The sequence below is a fragment of the Enhydra lutris genome, unplaced genomic scaffold (genome assembly GCF_002288905.1).
Source record: "Enhydra lutris kenyoni isolate GAN:26980312 unplaced genomic scaffold, ASM228890v2 scaffoldscaffold12, whole genome shotgun sequence".
Lineage (NCBI taxonomy): Eukaryota > Metazoa > Chordata > Mammalia > Carnivora > Mustelidae > Enhydra > Enhydra lutris.
Genome location: NW_019154096.1, coordinates 63,119,277 through 63,139,951, shown reverse-complemented (window position 1 = coordinate 63,139,951; position 20,675 = coordinate 63,119,277). Strand labels below are relative to the sequence as shown.

Genomic DNA, 20,675 nt, shown 5'->3' with positions numbered 1-20,675 from the left:
CCTCACACTTAAATGATTTTTTTTTTACATAATATTGCCTCGAGGGTTGGAGTATGACTTCACTTAATTTGGTTTTACAAGCACAAATCTTCGCATCCAACACCCGCCTATCCAGATTTCCTGTAGCTATTGGAGCCAGCACAGCCCGTATCTGAAAATGGCTATCGTTAAAACAGCGTATTACCCGTAAGCTATCCCCGTGCACAAAAATTTGCAACACTGGTCTACTCCTGATGTAGATATTTTCTATCTTCTCAGGAGCAATGTATTCTCCTTGGGCCAGCTTGAAGATGTTCTTTTTACGGTCAATGATCTTCAGAGTTCCGTTCTATAGGAAAGAGAGAAGAGCGTCAGTGTTTGAGCCCTCTGGGGGATGTCAGTGGATAGAGCGGCAAAGTGACAGGTATTTTCTTTCTGTAAACTTGATCTCTCTAGAGACTTTTGAGCAAACTTTTCATTTTTCTTTGTTGGCTTTGGGGAAAGGGAAGGGAGAGGCTTCCAGCAAGAACCTGTCTATACTGTTTTGTCCTCGGTGGAGAGCCTCAGAAAGCATCTCCAGGACCTGCTGAAGCTGTGTAAGTGGTTTCCTCATCCAATGAAGAAACTTCGCAGCTCTGAATTTCCAATAACTTAATTTCCAATTATTCTATTTCCAGAACTCTCAGGAATAGGGAAGGAGTTATATTTACTAAGATTTCTGGATTAGTTGGATCTCCTGGTCCTTGACTCCCTTTCGTGTATCGCTCCTGTTAGACCCTGAGCAGGCTGAAAGAGCTTCACTGTCCTAATGCTAATGAAGCATGTCAATGATTGTGCTCGGTAGGACTGAAGGAGGGCCAGGGAAGGCTCTGACCAGCCACCAGAGGTCATTTGCAGCTTCATTTTTCTGAGCCATTTGGTCTGAGGAGCTTAGGTTCTTAGGAATTTGAACTGTAGAATTGGGACAAGTAGCAAATACAATCCACGTGAACACACCCTAAGTAGGACAACAGACTGAACCAACCATGGAACCATAAAGAAGGCTGACTCCAGGAATTAGTTTTCAGTTCAGCCTAATGGACATTATCTGGAAATGACTGATAAGGTACGGCGCTCTGTCACTCTAGTGTGGGGACGTACTCGGAATTACATTCTTGGTCCATGGAATAGCTGGGACTAGAACACAGATCTCCCACCTAGGTTCTTCAGTGGTGGTGTTCTCCTCTTTATAGTCTGAGGATGCCACAAGCCAGGCAGGATACAGACCTAATCCTTCCAGCTGCCTCAGCTGATGAATCTACTCGCATCTCTGCATATTATAAACAGATAGTTTTCTTCAGTCCAACAACAGAGGCTTCCAGAAATTCTGAAGAAGCACCCACCGGGAGCCAACGGCCGATGTCTCCTGTGTGAAGCCAGCCGTCCTCATCCAGGGCTTCCTTGGTTTTCTCAGGATCCTTCAGGTATCCTTTGAACACATTGCTGCCCTTGATGCAGATCTGCACAGAAGACAGCACAGGGTGGTACCAGTGGCAAAGGTTCGGACTCCCAGCAGAGGCACTGACCAAACACCTGCTCCCACCTTAAACCATTGGATGATTCCCACTACAGTAGGAACACCACCAGATTTCAGTCCCTGTTGTAGGCGCTGGCAAAGTGAGGTGCACAAATTTTCAGTTCCTTGTTAAAGATCTTGAGTCAAACCCACGTCTGCTCACAGTTGTGTGCTCTTTCTGACATAAACGTCTCTACTCTGATTGTCTGGGCGTGACTACAGAGCACAACCTACCCACCTCTCCTTCATTGTTCACTGAAAAGTAGTTCATGTCAGGTACATCTTGCAGCTTCACGTGATTGCAAGGCAGGGGGACTCCAACATGCCCTAGAACACACCACATTAATTCAGCTGGGAAGCCATGAACCGGAGATAGTTCTGGGCACATTTCTGAGATATTTTTGGATTGACTCTAAAAGAGAAAGACTGAAAAGTTACCTGGTGCCTATGCTGGATAGCCAAGATAGAAACCTCTGGACTGAAACTTGAGTTTGCCATGTGCCACATTTGGCCAGAGCACTGAGGTTATCTAACCTAAGCCCTAGTTCAGGTAGAACCTTTCTCCCAACCACCGCATCTCCCGCCCAGTAGGCAGAGAACCTACCTGAAGTCCAGTCACCTGGTGACGTAAACGTACAGCCAGCCGTGCATTCTGTTTGACCATAGGCTTCGAACACCTGGGGAAACCAAAGAAGGGTCTGAGACTTAAACTTAAGACAAAGCATGAAATGGCAACGCCCTACAGCAAGACAGGAGGAAGGTCTCTCAGGACTGAAAGATGCTTGGTGTCCAAATACCTTCAGGTATTAATACCTAATACCACGCCTGAGTTCCGAAATCGTTAGTGGGGATGCACCCAAAAACCAAAAGTCTCCAGAAATAGACCAAAGTATTAACACTTCTACTATATTTCAGGAAAGGTAGCATTTCAAGTTGACAGGAAAATGTGAGTTCTGAAGTGGAGTGACACCTGGGGACAATGGCTCTTGAGCCTGAGCAGTGGAGCCCTTCCGAAGGAATTGAAAACACACAGCAGTGTTTCAGTTGTTTGGGGTTTCGTTTCTTGGTGTGTTACATTGTTGCTTTTTGAAAGAAATAGCTCCAGCTGTGATACAGAACAGTGACTGGCGAGCTTTTTCTCTACAGGACCAGACAGTAAATATTTTCAGTGTTGTGAGCCTCTGGGCTCTGTCTGGACTACTTTGCCAATGGAGAACAAAAGCAGCTGTAGACATCATGTAAATGAATGGGCATGGCTCCATTCCACCAAAATTTCGCTTCTGAAAAGAGGCAACAGGGTCAGATTTGGCCTGAGCTGCAGTTTGCCAAACCATGGTATAGAGAATAACCTTGACCAGAGAGAGGCTGGTGGGGCAAACCAGGGCCCCAGCTACTGCAGTGCGGGCTGGGCCGTGCTAGGCAGACTCTGTAGAGATGGAGAAGGGGCATTTCTGATGGCAACAGGACCTACTGATCCATGGCTTTTAGGGGCCGAGGGAAATGAAAGTATTAAAAATGGCCAAGAGGATGGTAATTTGAAAGCATAGAAGAGCTCTGGCCTTTGCATCAATTCAGAATCTTTTCTGATGGTGGTCCTACCCAAGGGGACATGGTGAGGACAAGGACCTGTTTTTCTCATGCTGTGCATGTTGGTCAAATGGATGAACTAGTTAGCTATCTAGGGGGAAAAAGAGAATGTGCACACCCAAGCACTTGTACGCAATTCGAGATGGAATAGAGACTTCATTAGAAAAAAGTAAAACCATTTGAGTATCCGAAAATATGAAGGACAGCAGTCTTGTGGAATACTGGAGTCAGAGAGTCCTGTCTAAGCAATTCAAAAACCACAAGTAAAAAAGTTTAATCAGTTTGATGACATAAACATTTGAAACTGGGATATAGCAATTTTTCTGTAAGAAAGTAATAGAGTAACTCATGGAAGAAATACAAGTGCCAATAAGTGATATAAAAGATGTTCAGTGTCAATAAAAGAAACAAAACTGCACTGAGATTTTTCATGCATCTGGTTGGTTCAGATTTAAATAACTGAGAGAGCCTGACACTGGCAAGAATGTAGGGAAATAAGGTCTCGTGCATTATTTGCAGGAATGTATAAAAAAAAAGACAAGGCCTTTCTGGAGGGAAGTGTGATAATCTACATTAACATACAAAGCAAACCCATATATTATGACTATTTTGGTAGACAGTATCCTTATCATCTCACTGATTATAATAGTGAAAAAAATAGTGGCTTAAGTGTCCATCAGTAGGAGATGAGTCACTCAGGTATATCCAATAAACTACCTCAAAACAACTAAAATGATGTAGATCTTTATTTGACCAGCCCAATGTGGATGGGACATAGTTTAATAAGTATTTTAGAACTGATGCCAGTTTATATAAAAGTTTCTATACACAGATGCATAAAGAGAAGGGTTATTTTTACTGATTTTGAGATTTTTTTGGGTAACTTTCTCCATGGTGTTTTTCAGTCATGTTTTCATTTTTTTAAAGAGTGAGCTCTATTTGTGCAAAAATGAAATAAGCTATCTTCAAAGAAGGTGCTTGTCTTACCGGACATCCCAGTGCCGCCCGGAGGAACGTCAAGACTGGAGAAGAGATGGGGGCAGCTCCAGTGACCATGAAATTAACCCTCCCGCCCAGGTTGGCCTGTTGAGTAGAAAAAAAAAAAAAAAAGCCTCTGAAACCTATTCCTTGGCTTCAATTTCCCCCATTGCTAAATGGGTAGAGCAGCCTACCTAGTATAAGAATTAAACTAGGGGCACCTGGGTGGCTCAGGGGTTAAGCCTCTGCTTTCGGCTCAGGTCATGATCTCAGGGTCCTGGGATCGAGCCCCGCATCGGGCTCTCTGCTCAGTGGGGAGCCTGCTTACCCCCCTTCTCTCTCTCTGCCTGCTTCTCTGCCTACTTGTGATCTCTGTCTCTGCCAAATAAAAATAAAAAAAAAAAAAAAAAAGAATTAAACTAGGTAATTTGCAAAGCACTTAGAACAGGGCGGGCCTTGAGGAAAAGCACTTAACATGTTTGCTGCCCTTGTCCCTATCACCCATAGCTGAGACTCAACCTGCAGTTTTTAAATATTTCCTCAGATAATTTATATTCTCAGGCCCTTTGCATTACATATAATGTCAACAGATCACCTAAGAGAATAAGAGTATACGTTAGAACTTAAGTAAAAGAATTTTTTTTTTTTTTTTTTTTTTTTTTTTTGCTTTTTGACCAATTTCCTTTAATGACAAAGTTGTCCAAGTATGATAAGCTAGCAGAAAGCCCAGATATTTGCCTGGCTCTGTCCAAGACCCCGCCAACCTACCTGGATCTTTGCAAAGATGAACTTGTCCCATAAACTGTCACGCCTGATGATCCCCTTTTTCACTTCACTGAATTTAGAGGAAATAGCCAAGTTCAACAAGAACTTCTTCAAGGGTGTCTTGGCTTCATTTTGTACCTGCAAGATGATAGCTCCTCTTAGTTCAAAACCTATTGGAGATGCGTACCAAAGCCATTCATCAGTGAGCAAGAGATAGTGCCTTCTTGCTTCATAAGGAAGTGACTTTCATTCATGAACTGGGTTGCTAAATAATGATAATTCCAGATAATTATGGCCACACTAAGACATAAGTACACTGAGTATACATGTACAGAGTTCAAGCTCCTGCAGATTTCTTGTCCTTGGCAAACAATCTTGACAACTTTGATCATGTTCTCAAAATATTCTCAATATCTGCTTACGAAAATCATTTGGATAGATAAGAAACAGCTCAATGGTCAATACCTTTTGGGCTTTCAATAGATCAAAGAAAGACTTAGGAATCTGATTATTTTTTTTAAACAAGCGCGACATCCCCCCATCCCCATACCTCTGAAGCTTATATACATTAAATTTGGAGAAACACCACTTTTCTCTATGATTAAAGTTCCTCTAGCCACACCATACGAAACCCAATGGACTTTCCTATTTATTTCTTCACTTTGGGCTTAGTTCTGACAAGCTCACATTATTTCTCTAGACTCCCTTGCCTCACTGACTCTAATCCATCAAACATACACCTGCCAAAGGAGAGCTTCAAGTACAACTTGAAATCCCCCTTACTTCCAAAATTAAGTCCTGAACCCTATATTCTGGCCTTCAGGACTCCATCCTACTGGAAGTCGGATTCAAGGAAACCAAGGTTCTTTTCCTGCACAAAATTGGAAGAGAACTCTCCAGCCATCTTCCTTATCGATACTTCCATTTCTGAGCCTATAGCCAATAGAGCTGTTCAACTGCCAACAGTGATCTAGGCATCTACTCATGCCTATGCCATTGTTTTACTAATGTCTCATCAGCTCTAAGATCTACACTCAAATGTTGCCAGAATCCTGTCATACCTGATGCCTCTTTCAACCTTAAGAGATTTATCTTCATTAGTCACAAGATAATCTCCGAATAAGTCACTGACAAAAGCTGGAATTTGGAGACTCACACTAATAAAGTCCTCCATTTTTAAAATAAGTGACACAAGTAGACTCTGTGTTAAGTATCACCATATCATTAAAAAAACGATTGGAAGTAAAAACGTGGGGGGTGGGGGTGGCATGGGTGGCTCAGTCAGTTAAGTGTCTGCCTTCAGCTCAGGTCATGATCCTGGGGTCCTGGGATTGAGTCTCGCATCAGGCTCCCTGCTCAGTGGGGAGTCTGCTTCTCCCTCTGCCTCTCCTCCTCTCCCTGCTTGTGCTCTATTTCTCAAATAAATAAATAAAATCTTAAAAAAGAAATTAAGTGATCTTTATTTATAAAGAAAAAAAAAAAAGTAAAAGTGTCTGAGGCACCAGAGTGGTAGGGTCAGTTAAGTGTCTGACTCTTGGTTTTGGCTCAGGTCGTGACCTCAGGGTCATGAGATCAAGCCTTGCATTGGTCTCCACACTTGGCCTGGAGTCTGCTTAAGATTCTCTCCTCCTCTGCTCCTGCTAATGTGCTCTCTCTCTCACAAATAAATAAATAAATCTTTTTTTTTTTCCAAAGTAAAAATATCTAACAACATGAACATAAACCATAATAACCAGCAAATAATTCCATAGCATGCTGAGAGCTGCTATGACATGCTGACAGCACTTTCAATGTCCTAGGGTCATCTGTGTTCTAGAATGCTGCCTGCCCCATCCCTGGAGCCCCAAGATAGTATCTAAGAATCAGTGTGAAGAGGAGAGCTAGAGTCTCAGCGGTGGAGTCCAAAGCCCGTGAAGAGTGCCATGTGGCCGTTATTTGCTGGGGGCTCCCACTCCTGTGCAATTATGAACGGATCGAGCATCTGGTTCAGAGCCTGGAGTCTATTACTATCTTGCCTGGGCTCATAGCCCAGTTCCAAGGACTCCTTGGGAAGATTAAACAATCCACGACTTGGGTGAGAGACATTAAAGATAACCTGCGGGGGGGCGCCTAGGTGGCTCAGTGGATTAAAGCCTCTGCCTTCGGCTCAGGTCATGATCCCGGGGTCCTGGGATTGAGCCCCTCATGGGGCTCTCTGCTTGGCAGGGAGCCTGCTTCCCTTCCTCTCTCTCTGCCTGCCTCTCTGCCTATTTGTAGTCTCTGTCTGTCAAATAAGTAAATAAAATCTTAAAAAAAAAAAAGATAACCTGGGGACATGTTATATCACAAAGCAGGGAAGCTGTTAGAAACTACTGGGGTTAGGTCAAAAGGACACATGAACAGCTTGATGGGGCTCCCAGCTTCCACGGTGGGCCAATTTGGACATCACGAAGAATGAAGTGCATTAAGTGTACAACTATGCAAATCACAAGTTCATAATATTACAAAGCAAAAAATCTGGGTCATTTCTGAAGACCACTGAGGCACCAGTTCATTATTCTGAAGATTGATAAATAAAGGGAAAGAATATTTGTCATGTCGTTATGAAAGAACCTCAGCTAAGGAACACAAGGGAAGTAACTGAATTAATCGAATTAGAAAAATCACCACATCGTAAACTCTAAAGAAAAACAGAGCAGGGATCAATGACAAGGAATGACTTTGTGACAATAGGATTGTGGCCCAACCCCTCATTGGATAGACTCGGTCAAGCTTTTTGTTTGTTTGTTTGTTTAACCTCTGAGGCTCAGTCTCCTCAGCTATAATTTGGAAATGGTAAGTCCAGATGTGATTTCCTGTGATTTTGTGAGGTTTGGATAATGGAAGGCATATGAAATGTTGACTGTGGGACCCATGCCTCAGCAGGAAGCTCCGTAGCAACAGGTGTTAACAAATCAGAGTGACAACTCCTCAGTAAGTCAGCTTAAATTTGAGGGGCTCACCAAGTCTCTGAATTGAGCTCTTTCTCCAGATCTTGTCCACATTATCCTATCCAGATGAAGGGGTTTCATTTACTACGGTGTTTCACAGTCGCGTTTGTGAATGTGGCCATAGGTGGGTGCTTGTAGGGAGGATGGGGTGGACGTGGAAAAAATGTCTTAGCAACACGGAGTCCCTGAGAGCTTAGTCAGGCCTCAGCCACAGACAGGTTCTTCACCTCAGGGCCAGCCCAGCAGAAGCGAGGTTAGTACCTTATCATAGATTCTGTTGAGTAGTCGAGGCACGACGGGAAATACTGTGGGCTTCAGAGTTTTCATGTCATCAGACAGCAACCGGATATCTCCTTGGAAGAAACCAACTCTGGCACCACAGGAGTACACAACAGCCTAAAAGCAAAACCAGAGATCAGGGCTCAGAGCCAAAGGCCCCCTTTGGGTAAGGACTGTTTTAGACAGAATCGAGGAACCAAGGTGACATCCATGGACACTGTCCACTGTATAGCCCCCTCCCCACACGTTTCAGATACCCAGAATTCTGAGAGCCTGCCCCCAGGACAGGTTGGAAACTCTTTGCTGCTGAGGTGGCAGGATGGGTGAGACAGACCGTGAGACTAAGGGCCCACCCTGTTCCACCCAGAGCTCTGAGTGACAGTCTGAGACACTGTCCTTTGTCAGAGACCGTTCGTTCACTCCATAGCACTAAGGAAAACACTGCCACTTAGACCAGAACATGCCTATAGCTGCAAGACGTCTCAGTTTCAGAGACATTAAAATGTGAAAAAGTATCCTTATTAAAACTGATATCAGGGGCGCCTGGGTGGCTCAGTGGGTTGGGCCACTGCCTTCGGCTCAGGTCATGATCTCAGAGTCCTGGGATCGAGCCCCGCATCGGGCTCTCTGCTCGGCGGGGAGCCTGCTTCCTCCTCTCTCTCTGCCTGCCTCTCTCCCTACTTGTGATCTCTCTGTCAAATAAATAAATAAAATCTTAAAAAAAAAAAAACTGATATCATATTAATCAGATGTCAATACCTCAATCCAAGGAGCTGAACTGTTCATTTTGGCACTTCACCCATCAACAGATAAGCTGGCTGAAGAGGGATTTAAGCAGGAAGCAGAGAGGGGATTTTCTGTCCATCTTACCAAATGGGTTTTGGGAAGCCAGCACTGCTTTCAGTTCTCAAATCCACCCCAGAATTGCCTGAAAAGCCAGCAGTCCACTCACAGAAAGGCAGCTCTCTGGCACACACACACACACTGAACATCTTGCCGGATCAAATGCTCTTTCTCTGCCCTTCCAGGAGCTAACTTTCTTCTTGCTAACCTGAGATTTTTTTTTTTTTTAAGATTTATTTATTTATTTATTTGACAGGGAGAGACAGTGAGGGGGGAACACTAGTAGGGGGAGTGCGAGAGGGAGAAGCAGACTCCCTGCCGAGCAGGGAGCCTGATGCAGGGCTCCATCCCAGGACTCTGGGATCATGACCTAAGCCGAAGGCACGCTTAACGACAGAGCCACCCAGGTGCCCTGGTCTAACCCAAGATTTAAAAAAAAAAAAAATTCTAACCAACACAAAATGTAAAAGAGGAACTAATGTTTCCTCTCCCAGCTCAGAGTCAAGAGCAGATAGCTCCTGGCTTGGACTTCAGGACTCACAGGCACACTGTGTGAAGGCAGAAGCGAGCATCAGCCCCCCTGGACAGACCCAGACCCCGCTAGAAAGGCTTCGCAGCAAGTGAGGAGTAAGGCCAGGCTCAGGACTCAGCTGCATCTGCTCCCTCCCTGTGCGTTCCCATCAGAGAAAGGACTGGAAACGCTGTGTAGCTGCCTTTGGAAAAAACATGGAACTAGCAAGTCAGGACTGTCTTTTCACATATCTGCTGGGAACACAGGACACTCACCTGTACAACCCTCTCAAACATATGAGCCAAGGGGAGGTAGGATATGGTCACATCATCAGGGGAGGGCTTGAAAACATGCTAGCGATCAGAACAAGGAGGAGACAACATTGGGTTAATGCCAGCTTTCGCTTCCAAAGGAGATTTAAAACAAGCTATTGTTAGCAATAGTTAATAGTTTATAGTATTGTATTGTATATCCGAAAATTGTTAACTAGATCTTAATTGTTCTCAAGAAAAAAAAACTAACTGCATGTGGTGATGGATGTTAGATTTATTGTGGGGACCATTTTGTAACATATATATGTATATAAATACACACACACACATGAATCATTATGTTGTACATCTGGAATTAACACAATGTTATATCAATGATATCTCAATAAAATTTTTTCTTTGATTTTAAAGAACACTCCTTCCTAGGACTGTCAAACACAGTTGTACAGGTAGTACACTGTATAAGTCTGAGAGGTTGTCCCTTAACTTCACTGAGTGTAGAGATGTGCAGCGATTCTAAAAGACCAAGGCTTAAAAATGCACAGACCTCTGGACCAAGATGCACCATTATTTGTCTACATCCAGGCCTTTAACATGATTTTTGTTTGTTTCTGGTTTGTTTTGTGTTTGTCTCTGCCTCCTCTGCCATCAAGATTAAAATCTCAAGACAGATTTACATTTTAATGAGGACCTCTTTTTCAATGGACCACTGACCTCCATACACTTGAGGAAAGAAGAAACATTTGAAACAATATTTTGATGGGTCAGCATGGCTCCTTTAGGGTCACCTATAGGAAACAGGACATGGAGAGAAAGAGCCTTTAAATAACTAAAAGGTAGCCTTTGGCTATGAAAGAAGTTGCATTCAATTGGTTCTGTTCCAGAGACCCAAGAGCTTCTCCTGTCACTGTGTCCTTATGAATGGTATGGGACACCATTTATGAACAATTAATGCACCCAGAGACACCACCACTGACAACACTGTTAGCCTTCTACTACCACAGAGGGTACAGTCACATTTTCAGATTGTAACAGTCAAAAGCAAAAATCCAAGTAACCCCACCTTGTGCTGTTTTTATATTTAGGACTTCAGACCTAACTTTATTACTTATCACATTACAAACTGGCTCAGTGGACAGGAGAATATGACTATAGGCCATCATGGGCCATATCAAAAGCTATTAGGAGTTCTAATGGGATAAGTCACTGTAGGGGTGGGGAAGACACACACTGATCTGCGTAGAACTCTCTCTGGGTCACCTTGATTGAGCGAAACTATTCTGACGATGTCAAGTTGAGAGAGTGGTGGTTGGGGAAGAAAGTTGACTTTGTGATGCCATCTGAAAGGCTCCTGAAATCCATAGCATGGAAACCCTTCCCAGTGTGTTCTATGAAATTTATTTGCTTATACCTGTTTTTCCATTGGGGCATCCATATTCAAAAGCTTCGGGGTGTAAGACCCTAAGGATAGGGCTCATTATAGGGAATATTTACCAGCCCACCCATGCTCAGTGACTCAAGCCATGTTTTTGGCCAACCAGGGGCCTCTGGGACAGCTTCATGCACACTGACCTGTGGTCCCACTAGTGAAGCAGATGATACTCAGGTCTTCTGGTTTAGGAGGCTAGAGGGGGAAGCACAAGAGATTAACCTACCAAGAACTTTGGGAATTTAACTGGGCAAGACTCAAATTTGAACAGAAGAAAACTTACCACAGGTTTCCTGAAGTTCTCTTTGCCTAGATTCTACATAAACAGAAAGCCAAGAAAGGAAGTCTAGTTAGTTAAGATGGGACGACTAATGACAAATACAGCCCTCTCTTTCTCTTTTCCATGCAAACACACCCCTTTTCTGTGAGAATAAAACCAAAATTGTAACCCAAATCAGGCCCAGAAGCCAACATTCAGGCACAGTGAAAGGCCCAGGGATAGAGCATAGAGTTTCTCTAGAACTCCAACCTCCGGAGGGCAGATTCCAGATGTCCAAATTTCCCATTCTACTCTTGAGGTTCAGTCATCTAGGACCATTACTAAACCTTTTTGAGTAACAGGTATCCTTGATATTTCAGTGCTTACTACATGGCAGGCACTGTTCCGAACACTTTCTATAGATTAACTCAGGCAACTCTTTACAACTGCTCTGCGAGGTGGGAACTATGTCAGCCTCATCTTACAGAGGGGAGAAGGGAGATGCGGAGAACCTTGCCTCAGATCACCTAACTCTTGGATGTGGTGCTGGAACGTGAACCCTGCCACCGGACTCCAGGACCCCTATATTTAGCTACCACTGAACTCCGTATTGATAAGTCCTCTACTTTAGAAGTCTGTGCCTACTGGCCACAGACCATTCTCCTCTGACACAGTCCCTGAATTTCTCAAGGGAAATTCTCCTCAAAGCCTCACAGCAGGAGTCTCATGGACTCCTCCCCTTCCACTGCTGGCTGACAGCAGCCTGTGCTCTCCTGTCAATATCCTCCTCATCATGCCTAGTGGCAGAACAGCCTTGGAGCTAGTAGTTCAATTTAAGGCACATACCTCAGCATCAAACATGGATAAGAGCTCAATTCCACTTTTCTCTGCTCTTTGCTTCATGTCATCCTCAAAGGGATCCATAAGAATGATCACTTTCAGGCCCGGGGTGAGGCCCTTCTCCACATTCTCTATCAGCATTGATGCCTTTTGGGGCGTATCACAGATCACTGTAGTGATATCAGCTGAAAGCAGAAACAGAGCTGGAGGTCACCTTCCTGCTCTGCCCTGTACCTGATTGCTTTGCAACGGGGAAGACGTTTTTGAAAATTTCAAAGCTAGTGGGTACCCAGATGAGATTACATCTGCAAATCAGATTTATAATGCATAAAACCTGAAGCATTCCATCAATAATATATGAGCGTAACGGAAACGGAAGCGCATAATTTTCATGCAAGCTGCCCAGACAGTTTAGAGTTCCTAGAGTCACAAAACTCCTGCTTAAGAATACAGACAACAAAGATGGATCCCTCAGGTGTGGTTCTGTCAGTGTGTTTTATTTTGGGGAGGGGAGTAGGGAATAGAAGGGAAAAGAAGGGACAAATGGCATTTCAGCAGACAAACAGTTTATGATTCTACATGTTAGCATTTTCTTGGATACTTGTCTATAAAGGTAAAAAAAACTTGCGATTGTGTCTATAGTCCAAACGGGTCTAGTCACTTAACCTCCTAGTTCTGGGACAGAAAGTTAGATTTTGGATATATGAATGGGTTGTTACTGAGCCACTGAACTTGTACTTATTTCTCTAATAATGATAATTTTTTCTACAAATGGATGTACCATTGGTACATGCTGACTAACTGTACTGACTTGGATTTACAACGATAGGAAATGAAATCAGTGGTTTCATAGTGATTTAGTCAATTAAATGACTTAGTGACTCACTCTATGACCTTTTATCCAGTGGGGCCAATGTAAGTAGTCTTATCTTTAAACTCTATTGTCACACTCTGCCGCCTTGAACATTTCATTGAACCTTCTGTGTAGAAGCCAACACCTGCTTGGGCTCTTTGTAATCTCCTTGTAAATTATATCCTCAGTATTACAGAACAGGAAAGACTTCCCCAAATTCTGGCCATACCATTTGAAGTTGGCTAACAAAAGCAGATATTGAGGAATTACTCAGCATTAAGATAGAATCAAGTTATAATTTAATAGCAAACTCTTACCCCTGTTGACAATGTATATGATGGCTTCTGCTCCCAAGGTATCATACAGGGGGACAGCTACCATGGAGTACGTGTAACAAGCCAACTCAGAGATGATCCACTATGTGGAAAAAAGCTCAAGTAAGAACTAGAGAACACTTTGAAAAGGAAGAGTATTACTTCAGTCATTCAGCCAATCAGCGCTTATTTGATGCCTTTGTGTTAAAATAAATCACCTAGGGGCCCTAGAGACTTCCATTGCTAATGCTATAAAGTAAAGTTAAAGAAGAGATAAGCTAGCACAGACAACTACAATACAAGAGGACCAAAATACAGAGGTAGAGTATGGTAAGTTCCATCGATAAAGGGACAGAAACCACTGGTTTTAAGGGATTTTGTTTTTAGGTGGGAGGTAGGAGGGGGTAGCTGAGGGAGAGGGAATTCCAAGCAGACTCCCCACTGAGTGTGGAGTCAGACGTGGGGCTTGATCTCAAGACCCTGAGATCATGGACGGAGCTGAAACCAAGAGTTGGATGCTCAGTTGACCAAGCCTCCCAGGTGCCCCAGTTTTAAGGAGGGAGAAATCACTTTAGGGTAGGGGTAAAGGCCATCTAGAACTGCTTTGGGGAAAGTGATGGAAATTGGGCAGGGTTTTGAAGGACTGGTAAGATTTAGTATGGCAGCTAGAAGCAGGGCAGACATTCAGGGAAGAAGGAAGTGGATGTGCAAAGATAGGATAGCACAATATCTCTGTGTGTACATCAAGCAGCATGAAGAACAATACGAAATGAATTAGAAAGGTGGGTCAGAATCTGCTAATGGTGGGCCTTGAACGCCAGTCTAGGTGCTATGTACTGAATTGTGTCCCCCCCACCCTAAATTCATGTTGAAACCCTAACCCCCAATGGGACTGCGTTTGGAGATAGGGGCTTTAAAGAGGTAACTAAGGCTAAATAAGGTCATAAGGGTGGGGTCCCGAGCCCATATGACTGGTGTCCTTGTAAGAAGAGGAAGAGGTACCAGGGATGACAGAGGAAAGACCGTGTGAGGACTCACTTTGAAGGTGGCCACCTGCAAGCCAAGAACAGAGCCCTCAGTAGAAACCAAACCTGCTGACACCTTGATCTTGGACTTCCAGGCTCCAGAACCATGAGAAAGGAAATTTCTATTGTCTAAGCTCCCCCTGTCTACAGTATTTTGTTATGGCAGCCCAAGCCGTCGAATACACTTGGTTGGGCATTAAGTTCCTAAATGAAGAGTCAAGGACATCTCTTCTTATTGAGGCTGATTGAGAGGGTCACAAAGGTGGATTATGTAGAATCACCTCAAAGTGCAGCCAGTGCCCTCCCAGGGTTTTGGTTAAGCAGCTGGCTCTAGGGAGCATAGGACATCCATCCAACCTTTCTGCAGCAGAAAAAGGCTTTCTCTGAGGATATTGGTCTAAGACTTAACTAAAGCTTAATTCCAATCATCTTGACATCTACCATCTGCTTTCAATCACTGCGGAAAGATGTATACAGTCTCTCTCGGTAGCACTGGGTACCTTGTTTGACAAGTTCAAGTATAACATGCAAGTTCCCATTCTATAAAAATACCTCCCCCTTTCTACAGTGTCCCCAAGCTCTTACTTGCCAGCCCCACATAGCTTCCTTATATTCTTCACACAACAAAGAGATGGACTTAAAGTGAATCATCGTGGGCTAGGAAATAAGAGAAATCCAGGTACTAACTTGGAACCCTAGGCATTCAACCAGGAATTAAGGGAGCACTGAACTGTAACTCTTTACTGGGGGGACAATATTTATAGAATAAGAGAGCTTTAAAAATTTTTGGTAAATCATGAGCAAGTGTCAGAGTGCTGGTTTTGGGCCAGGTTTTAAGTCTTTAGTTTCTGAAGTTAACTTGAGCATGGTTACCTCTGGCCTATTCTGAGCAAAGATGCCAATAAATTGGTCTTGTGATGGCTTATGTCCGTTATGCAAGAGACAGGAACCCAGGTACTCAGCACGATCAGACACCTACAAGAGAGATGGGGAGCGGGGGGAGGGGACAAGACCCCAAAGAGAGCAAATTAGCTAGAATGCCACATTAACAAAAGAGTCTACCCCCAAAACAATGGGCAAGACTTACCTGCTTGTAGGATAGCCATCTGTAGGGCTGATTTGGTTTTCTATATCCCAAGCAAGGCCCATTGTCTAAAAACATGACATTTAAAGAAAATCAGCACCACCTGCAAATCCTTTGGATCATAGAAGGTAAAAGAGGATTAGGGAGAGATAAGAGACAAAGGAGGAGAAATCCAGTAAGGACATGGGCTTCTCTTATGTGTCAAGGAAAGTCAAAGGCAATAAGTTCTCAAAGTTCTCAAAGGCAGAGAGAGTCTTACAAACTACATCTGAAACATTTAGGAAATGTATTGAAACATTCAGCATGGTTTGGTGTTGGAATATGTGACCTCCGTGGTAACAGGCATTTGGAAAAAATGTTCACATGATGTGAACAAGTAAAATCCTGTAAGTAAACACAAACAGCCCGCCTCTATCAGACAATCTTGGATTGAGCTTCCTTATCATAAAAGAAATGTATGCTCAGAAAAATATAGAAAAAAAAAAACAAAATATGAGCTGTCAATGATTTCACCACCCAAACACTATTAACACTGATATTGATTTTCAAAGTTCCTTTGTATAGGTTTACAGGATTATTTTCAATCCACAGATATGTTTTGGATCCTACTTTCATCCCCCATTTGATATGAAAATTCCTGTTATTATTTCTTCTTTGCAGAGATTTCCGTGGACTTTTTTGGCCAACTGAGGAAGGGCTCTGTGGCAGTGACTTTTTCTCATGGGGGGGGGGGTGTTTGGGTCATTTCCAAGTCTGATACCTGAAATAATGCTCTGATAAATATTTCCAAATTGCTAATATCAAATTCAGAACATTTCGTAGAATAGAGTCTCTGAAATGAAACAACGTGGTTGGTGTGTGTGTGTTGGGGGGATCTCGGGGGTTGTGGTGGACAGACAGCTCACGTTTTTGATCTCCTGAACCACATTGCTTAGCAGAACAGTTGTAGAAAAGGATTTTTCTCCCACCAGTGACACATCAAGTTGTAGACCCCCAATAGTATCTTTTCCATATCCTTCTTGTTTGCTAGGTTTTAAAAAGTTAGTACTTTAACAGCTCTTAAAGTGGGACCTTTTGCTTTGTTTCATTTACTCTCTCAAATCATCTGTTAATGTACTTTTCCCATTTAACGAGAATTCCCAATTATACGAGAACGTCTCCTGAGATACCAAGGCTCATAAGGAACTACAGGAACCCATACACACCTGCACACACACAGGTACACACTTGTCTGTACATATGTACATCTGCCTTCAATATCTTTACAATTGTGTTGTACACTTGACAGTAGAAGAATGAAATGTCTGAAGAGCTCAAGTTTGGGAACTATGCTTACTAGAATAAACAGTTCTGTCAGCCATGCGAGCCATGGCATAGTGCTGTTGGGTGAGAGAGCCACGCTAACTAATCGAGAAGTCCCGACATCTAAGCCAGAGGGAGAGAGAGTTACTGAGAGAAAAGTAGAAGGAAGGAAATTTTACCTAGAGGTTCTAGTCAGATTGCTGAGAGGGACTCAGGTCTTGCCAAAAGGAAGCGTTCAGAGACAGGGTGACTAAGAATTCAGAGACAAAGCAGTGACCCTGCAATCTAAGTGACAGAAGGAAAGGGAAAGAAACCCATCAAAAGGGAAAGACAGAACCCTTTTGATGAAAGAGATATTTAAGGAATGAACAAGGGGCCTGTCCACAGGAAACATGAGGACTTTTTCTCTCTGCTAGAAGAGCTGCATGACAGCTCAAGACGTCGGGACTCACACGGTCGCTTTCCAAGAGGCAAGGCAAGTCCCGGTCCTGAGGTGTTCACAGCCACCACTCCATCCCAGAGAATGTGCCTCAGACAGTCTACTGTCTTAATATTCCATATCCACCACTGATGGAATGTTCTCTGTGCACGTTACCCAACTATTGTTATCCCAAGGTACAAAGCATCATGGAGGACTGGGGCAGTGTCTTCTAGCTCACCCAGTAAGAAATGGCAGCAAATGTGGGAAAACCATACATCACTTCCCTAATGATGAAAGTTCTAGCAGAGACCCATGGCCAAGGAGTACGTCAAATAATTGGCCCTTAGGGGCACCAACTGAAGTCTCATTAAACTCTGGGCCCAATCAGCTTCAGCCTATTTAGCCCAAGTCCCGACCAGGCAACAGCTTAGCCTTTGATTCACATATTCAACTCAGACGTCCGTCTGCTCTAACGGTAGGGTCATCTACAAAGACCCCACCAGTTAACTTCTTGGCCAAGTTGCTGCCCTCAGCTAGGCAGAGTTGAAACTGTGGCATACAGAACCCCTGAGAAGCTTTGTTTGAGATTCAGATTCTTAGGTCTTACTGTGTGGAAATCTGGTCCTCTGCAACAAGGTGGTGCTAGGGGAGCTGTATTTTAGCGGATTCTCAATATAGACCATCTACTGGATAGGAGTTAAAGTGCAGGTTAGGCCAGGGGCGCCTGGTTGGCTCAGTTGGTTAAGCATCTGACTCTTGATTTCAGCTCAGGTCATGATCTCAGCGCCTTGAGATCAAGTCCTACATCAGGCTCCACGCTCAGCCTGAATTCTGGAGATTCTCTGTCTCCCTCTCCCTCTGCCCCACCGCCTCTGTCACCCTCTCTGAAGGAAAGAAAAAAAGACAGACAGAAAGAAAGAAAGAGTGTATGTTAAAGCTGATGTATTCATCTCCACTTGGGACCAGACATCATTTTTCTATTTCTCCTAACTGCTTAGAGGAGAAGCCATTTTAACTTTACCTGTTAAGTTTTGATTCAGTATTGAAAAAGATATTCTAAATGAAGGATCTTATATGCCACATAACATGTGCTAAATGGGTTGGTTCTAGTTATAGCAATGACACAAGAAAGAAAACTCAATGAAGAAAATTTTGAAAAATAGAAAATTCCAAAGGCAAGTTTGTTATACTAGCCATATAGTGTCTTAGGTTGCCGAACAGGAAAGAAACTAATGGATGTTTTGGGTAATGCTTGTTATTTGTATGGAAGTCTAAATAAGTACTGATTTAGAGTCAGAAACACCAAGTATGGTCCCACTTGGAGCCTTCATATAGAAGTTTTCTTTACAATAAACCTTTCTTTGTCTGGAGGAACAACTACTTTTATAAAACACTTCAGAGCTGGGACGCCTGGGTGGCTCAGTTGGTTAAGCGGCTGCCTTCGGCTCAGGTCATGATCCCAGCGTCCTGGGATCGAGTCCCACATAGGGCTCCTTGCTCATCAGGGAGCCTGCTTCTCCCTCTGCCTCTGCCTGCCATTCTGTCTGCCTGTGCTTGCTCTCTCTCCCTCTCTCTCTCTCTGACAAATAAATAAATAAATAAATCTTTAAAAAAAAAAAAAAACACTTCAGAGCTGACTGAAAATAGAACAATCTAGTTAGACAGATTTCAATATCAACTACAACATTTTCTAGTTCTGTTGCCTTTGGAATGTTCCTGAACCTCTGAGTGTCTTTTTCCTCATTTTTTAAAAGTAGAGGCAATAACAGCTAATCCTTAAGGTTTAGGGGAGGTTAAGCAGCTGGGATGTGTGTAGTGGTTGATGCGTTGGCACTTGACAGGAGTTGGCTAGTAAATATTGTCACAGTGAAAAGGCAGAAGGGAACAAGGGAGAAGTCACACAGGCAAAAGCACCTGGGTGGCTCAGTTTGTTAAGCATCTTCCCTCAGCTCAGGTCATGATCCCAGGGTCCTGGGATCAAGCCCCACATCAGGTTCCTTGCTCTGCGGGGAGCCTGCTTCTCCCTCTCCCTCTGCCCCTCCCCCCTGGCTCATGCTCTCTCTCACTTACTCTCAAATAAATAAATAAAATCTTTTTTAAAAAGTCACACAGGCAAACCTATGTTTGGACAGAATACACACACACACACACACACACACACACACACATATACATATACATATATATATAGATAGATATAGATATATAAAGAAGGTAGAGGGAGAAGTATAAGCTGGTTGATTTTGAAAGGAAACTAGCACACCTCACGTTGTGTTCAGTAATACAGATATAAGTAGTGAGACTTGATAAGTTCCAAATGAACTTGCCCAAGTCCATGTGGTGGCCTTTCTAAGGAAGTCCAAAAGATCATTGCTTTCTGTGGTCCTAAAGAGTATGGGCATGGACCAGCATTAGGGTCAAGGACAAGGTAAGAAGTCAGGAGCCCTGAGCACTAATTCTGGCTCAGATTCTACATCTATAAATGCAAGGAACTGCATTTATATTAAGTCCTGTTTCTGAACAAATATAAGGTACCAGTGAGTTAATCAAAACACCTTCCTCCACATTATTATCAGATCTTTACCAACATGACAGGGAAGTCTTCCTTGTATTAAGGGACAGATCCAGAGGGGCAAAGTGATTTTGCTCCAGGTCACACACCTGGAAATGGAAGAGCTGGGTTTCCAATGCAAGTCTGTCCTACACTGTTTCCAACACCTGTGCTGATACTCTGCTACATCCCCTACCTTTTATACATCAGCCTTCAGACTACCACTGGTGTTTAAGAAGTGAGACAGGAGAGAAGTGTAAGCTATGAGATCCCCACCTCCGTCTTCTTGCAGTCGAGGTTAGACTGCCAGGCTTACCAGACACAGCAAGTCCTCTTTGGAAAACTTCATACATTGTCTTGGCATCTGAGTAGTAGTAAGATAGTGGCTCGTTGCTCTTCTGGCTAGCGCCCTTCCGTGCCCCACCCTAGGACACAAGACCAAGTTGAGGCCAAGCCTGACTCTCTTCCACCCTTTCCAAACCCTTATATTGAATTGAAGAGACCATAAATCCTGAACATTGAGCTCTTTATTATTCAATTAACTTTTAAATCCCCAAATTGTAGTATCCTTACATTATAGAAACCCAGTGACTGTCACAGTTATGTTTTTGGCAATCTCCCCCAACCCCTATAGGCAGACACACATACACATGTGGAGAGAGGAGAATCATAGTATGGTTTTACGTTGTAAAGATCACACCCAGTTTTAACATCTACCAAGCACATACTATGTGCCAACACAGTGCAACGATTACTATAGACACAAAGTGAGTTATGACCAAACCTTTGTCCATCAACATCTCATGAGTGAGAGACTTTGGAGTGGAGGTGGGGTGAAAAGGACAAACACACAACTATA

General features: G+C 43.4%; 1 protein-coding gene across 1 annotated transcript in view; it reads right to left on the bottom strand.

The window, feature by feature from the left end:
• LOC111144784 (acyl-CoA synthetase long chain family member 5) overlaps positions 1-20,675 on the bottom strand; it is a 42,480-nt gene that overhangs the window by 2,853 nt on the left and 18,952 nt on the right. Inside the window, exons 3-18 of the mRNA XM_022499245.1 lie at positions 20,133-20,241; positions 15,546-15,610; positions 15,332-15,433; positions 13,437-13,536; positions 12,273-12,451; positions 11,451-11,483; positions 11,311-11,362; positions 10,453-10,526; positions 9,742-9,819; positions 8,095-8,229; positions 4,868-5,002; positions 4,109-4,204; positions 2,139-2,211; positions 1,773-1,861; positions 1,362-1,478; positions 185-328 (exon numbers count right to left, since the gene is read on the bottom strand). Of these exons, the coding sequence (XP_022354953.1) occupies positions 185-328; positions 1,362-1,478; positions 1,773-1,861; positions 2,139-2,211; positions 4,109-4,204; positions 4,868-5,002; positions 8,095-8,229; positions 9,742-9,819; positions 10,453-10,526; positions 11,311-11,362; positions 11,451-11,483; positions 12,273-12,451; positions 13,437-13,536; positions 15,332-15,433; positions 15,546-15,610; positions 20,133-20,241 (1,581 nt within the window). The remainder of the gene's footprint in view (positions 1-184; positions 329-1,361; positions 1,479-1,772; positions 1,862-2,138; positions 2,212-4,108; positions 4,205-4,867; positions 5,003-8,094; positions 8,230-9,741; positions 9,820-10,452; positions 10,527-11,310; positions 11,363-11,450; positions 11,484-12,272; positions 12,452-13,436; positions 13,537-15,331; positions 15,434-15,545; positions 15,611-20,132; positions 20,242-20,675) is intronic.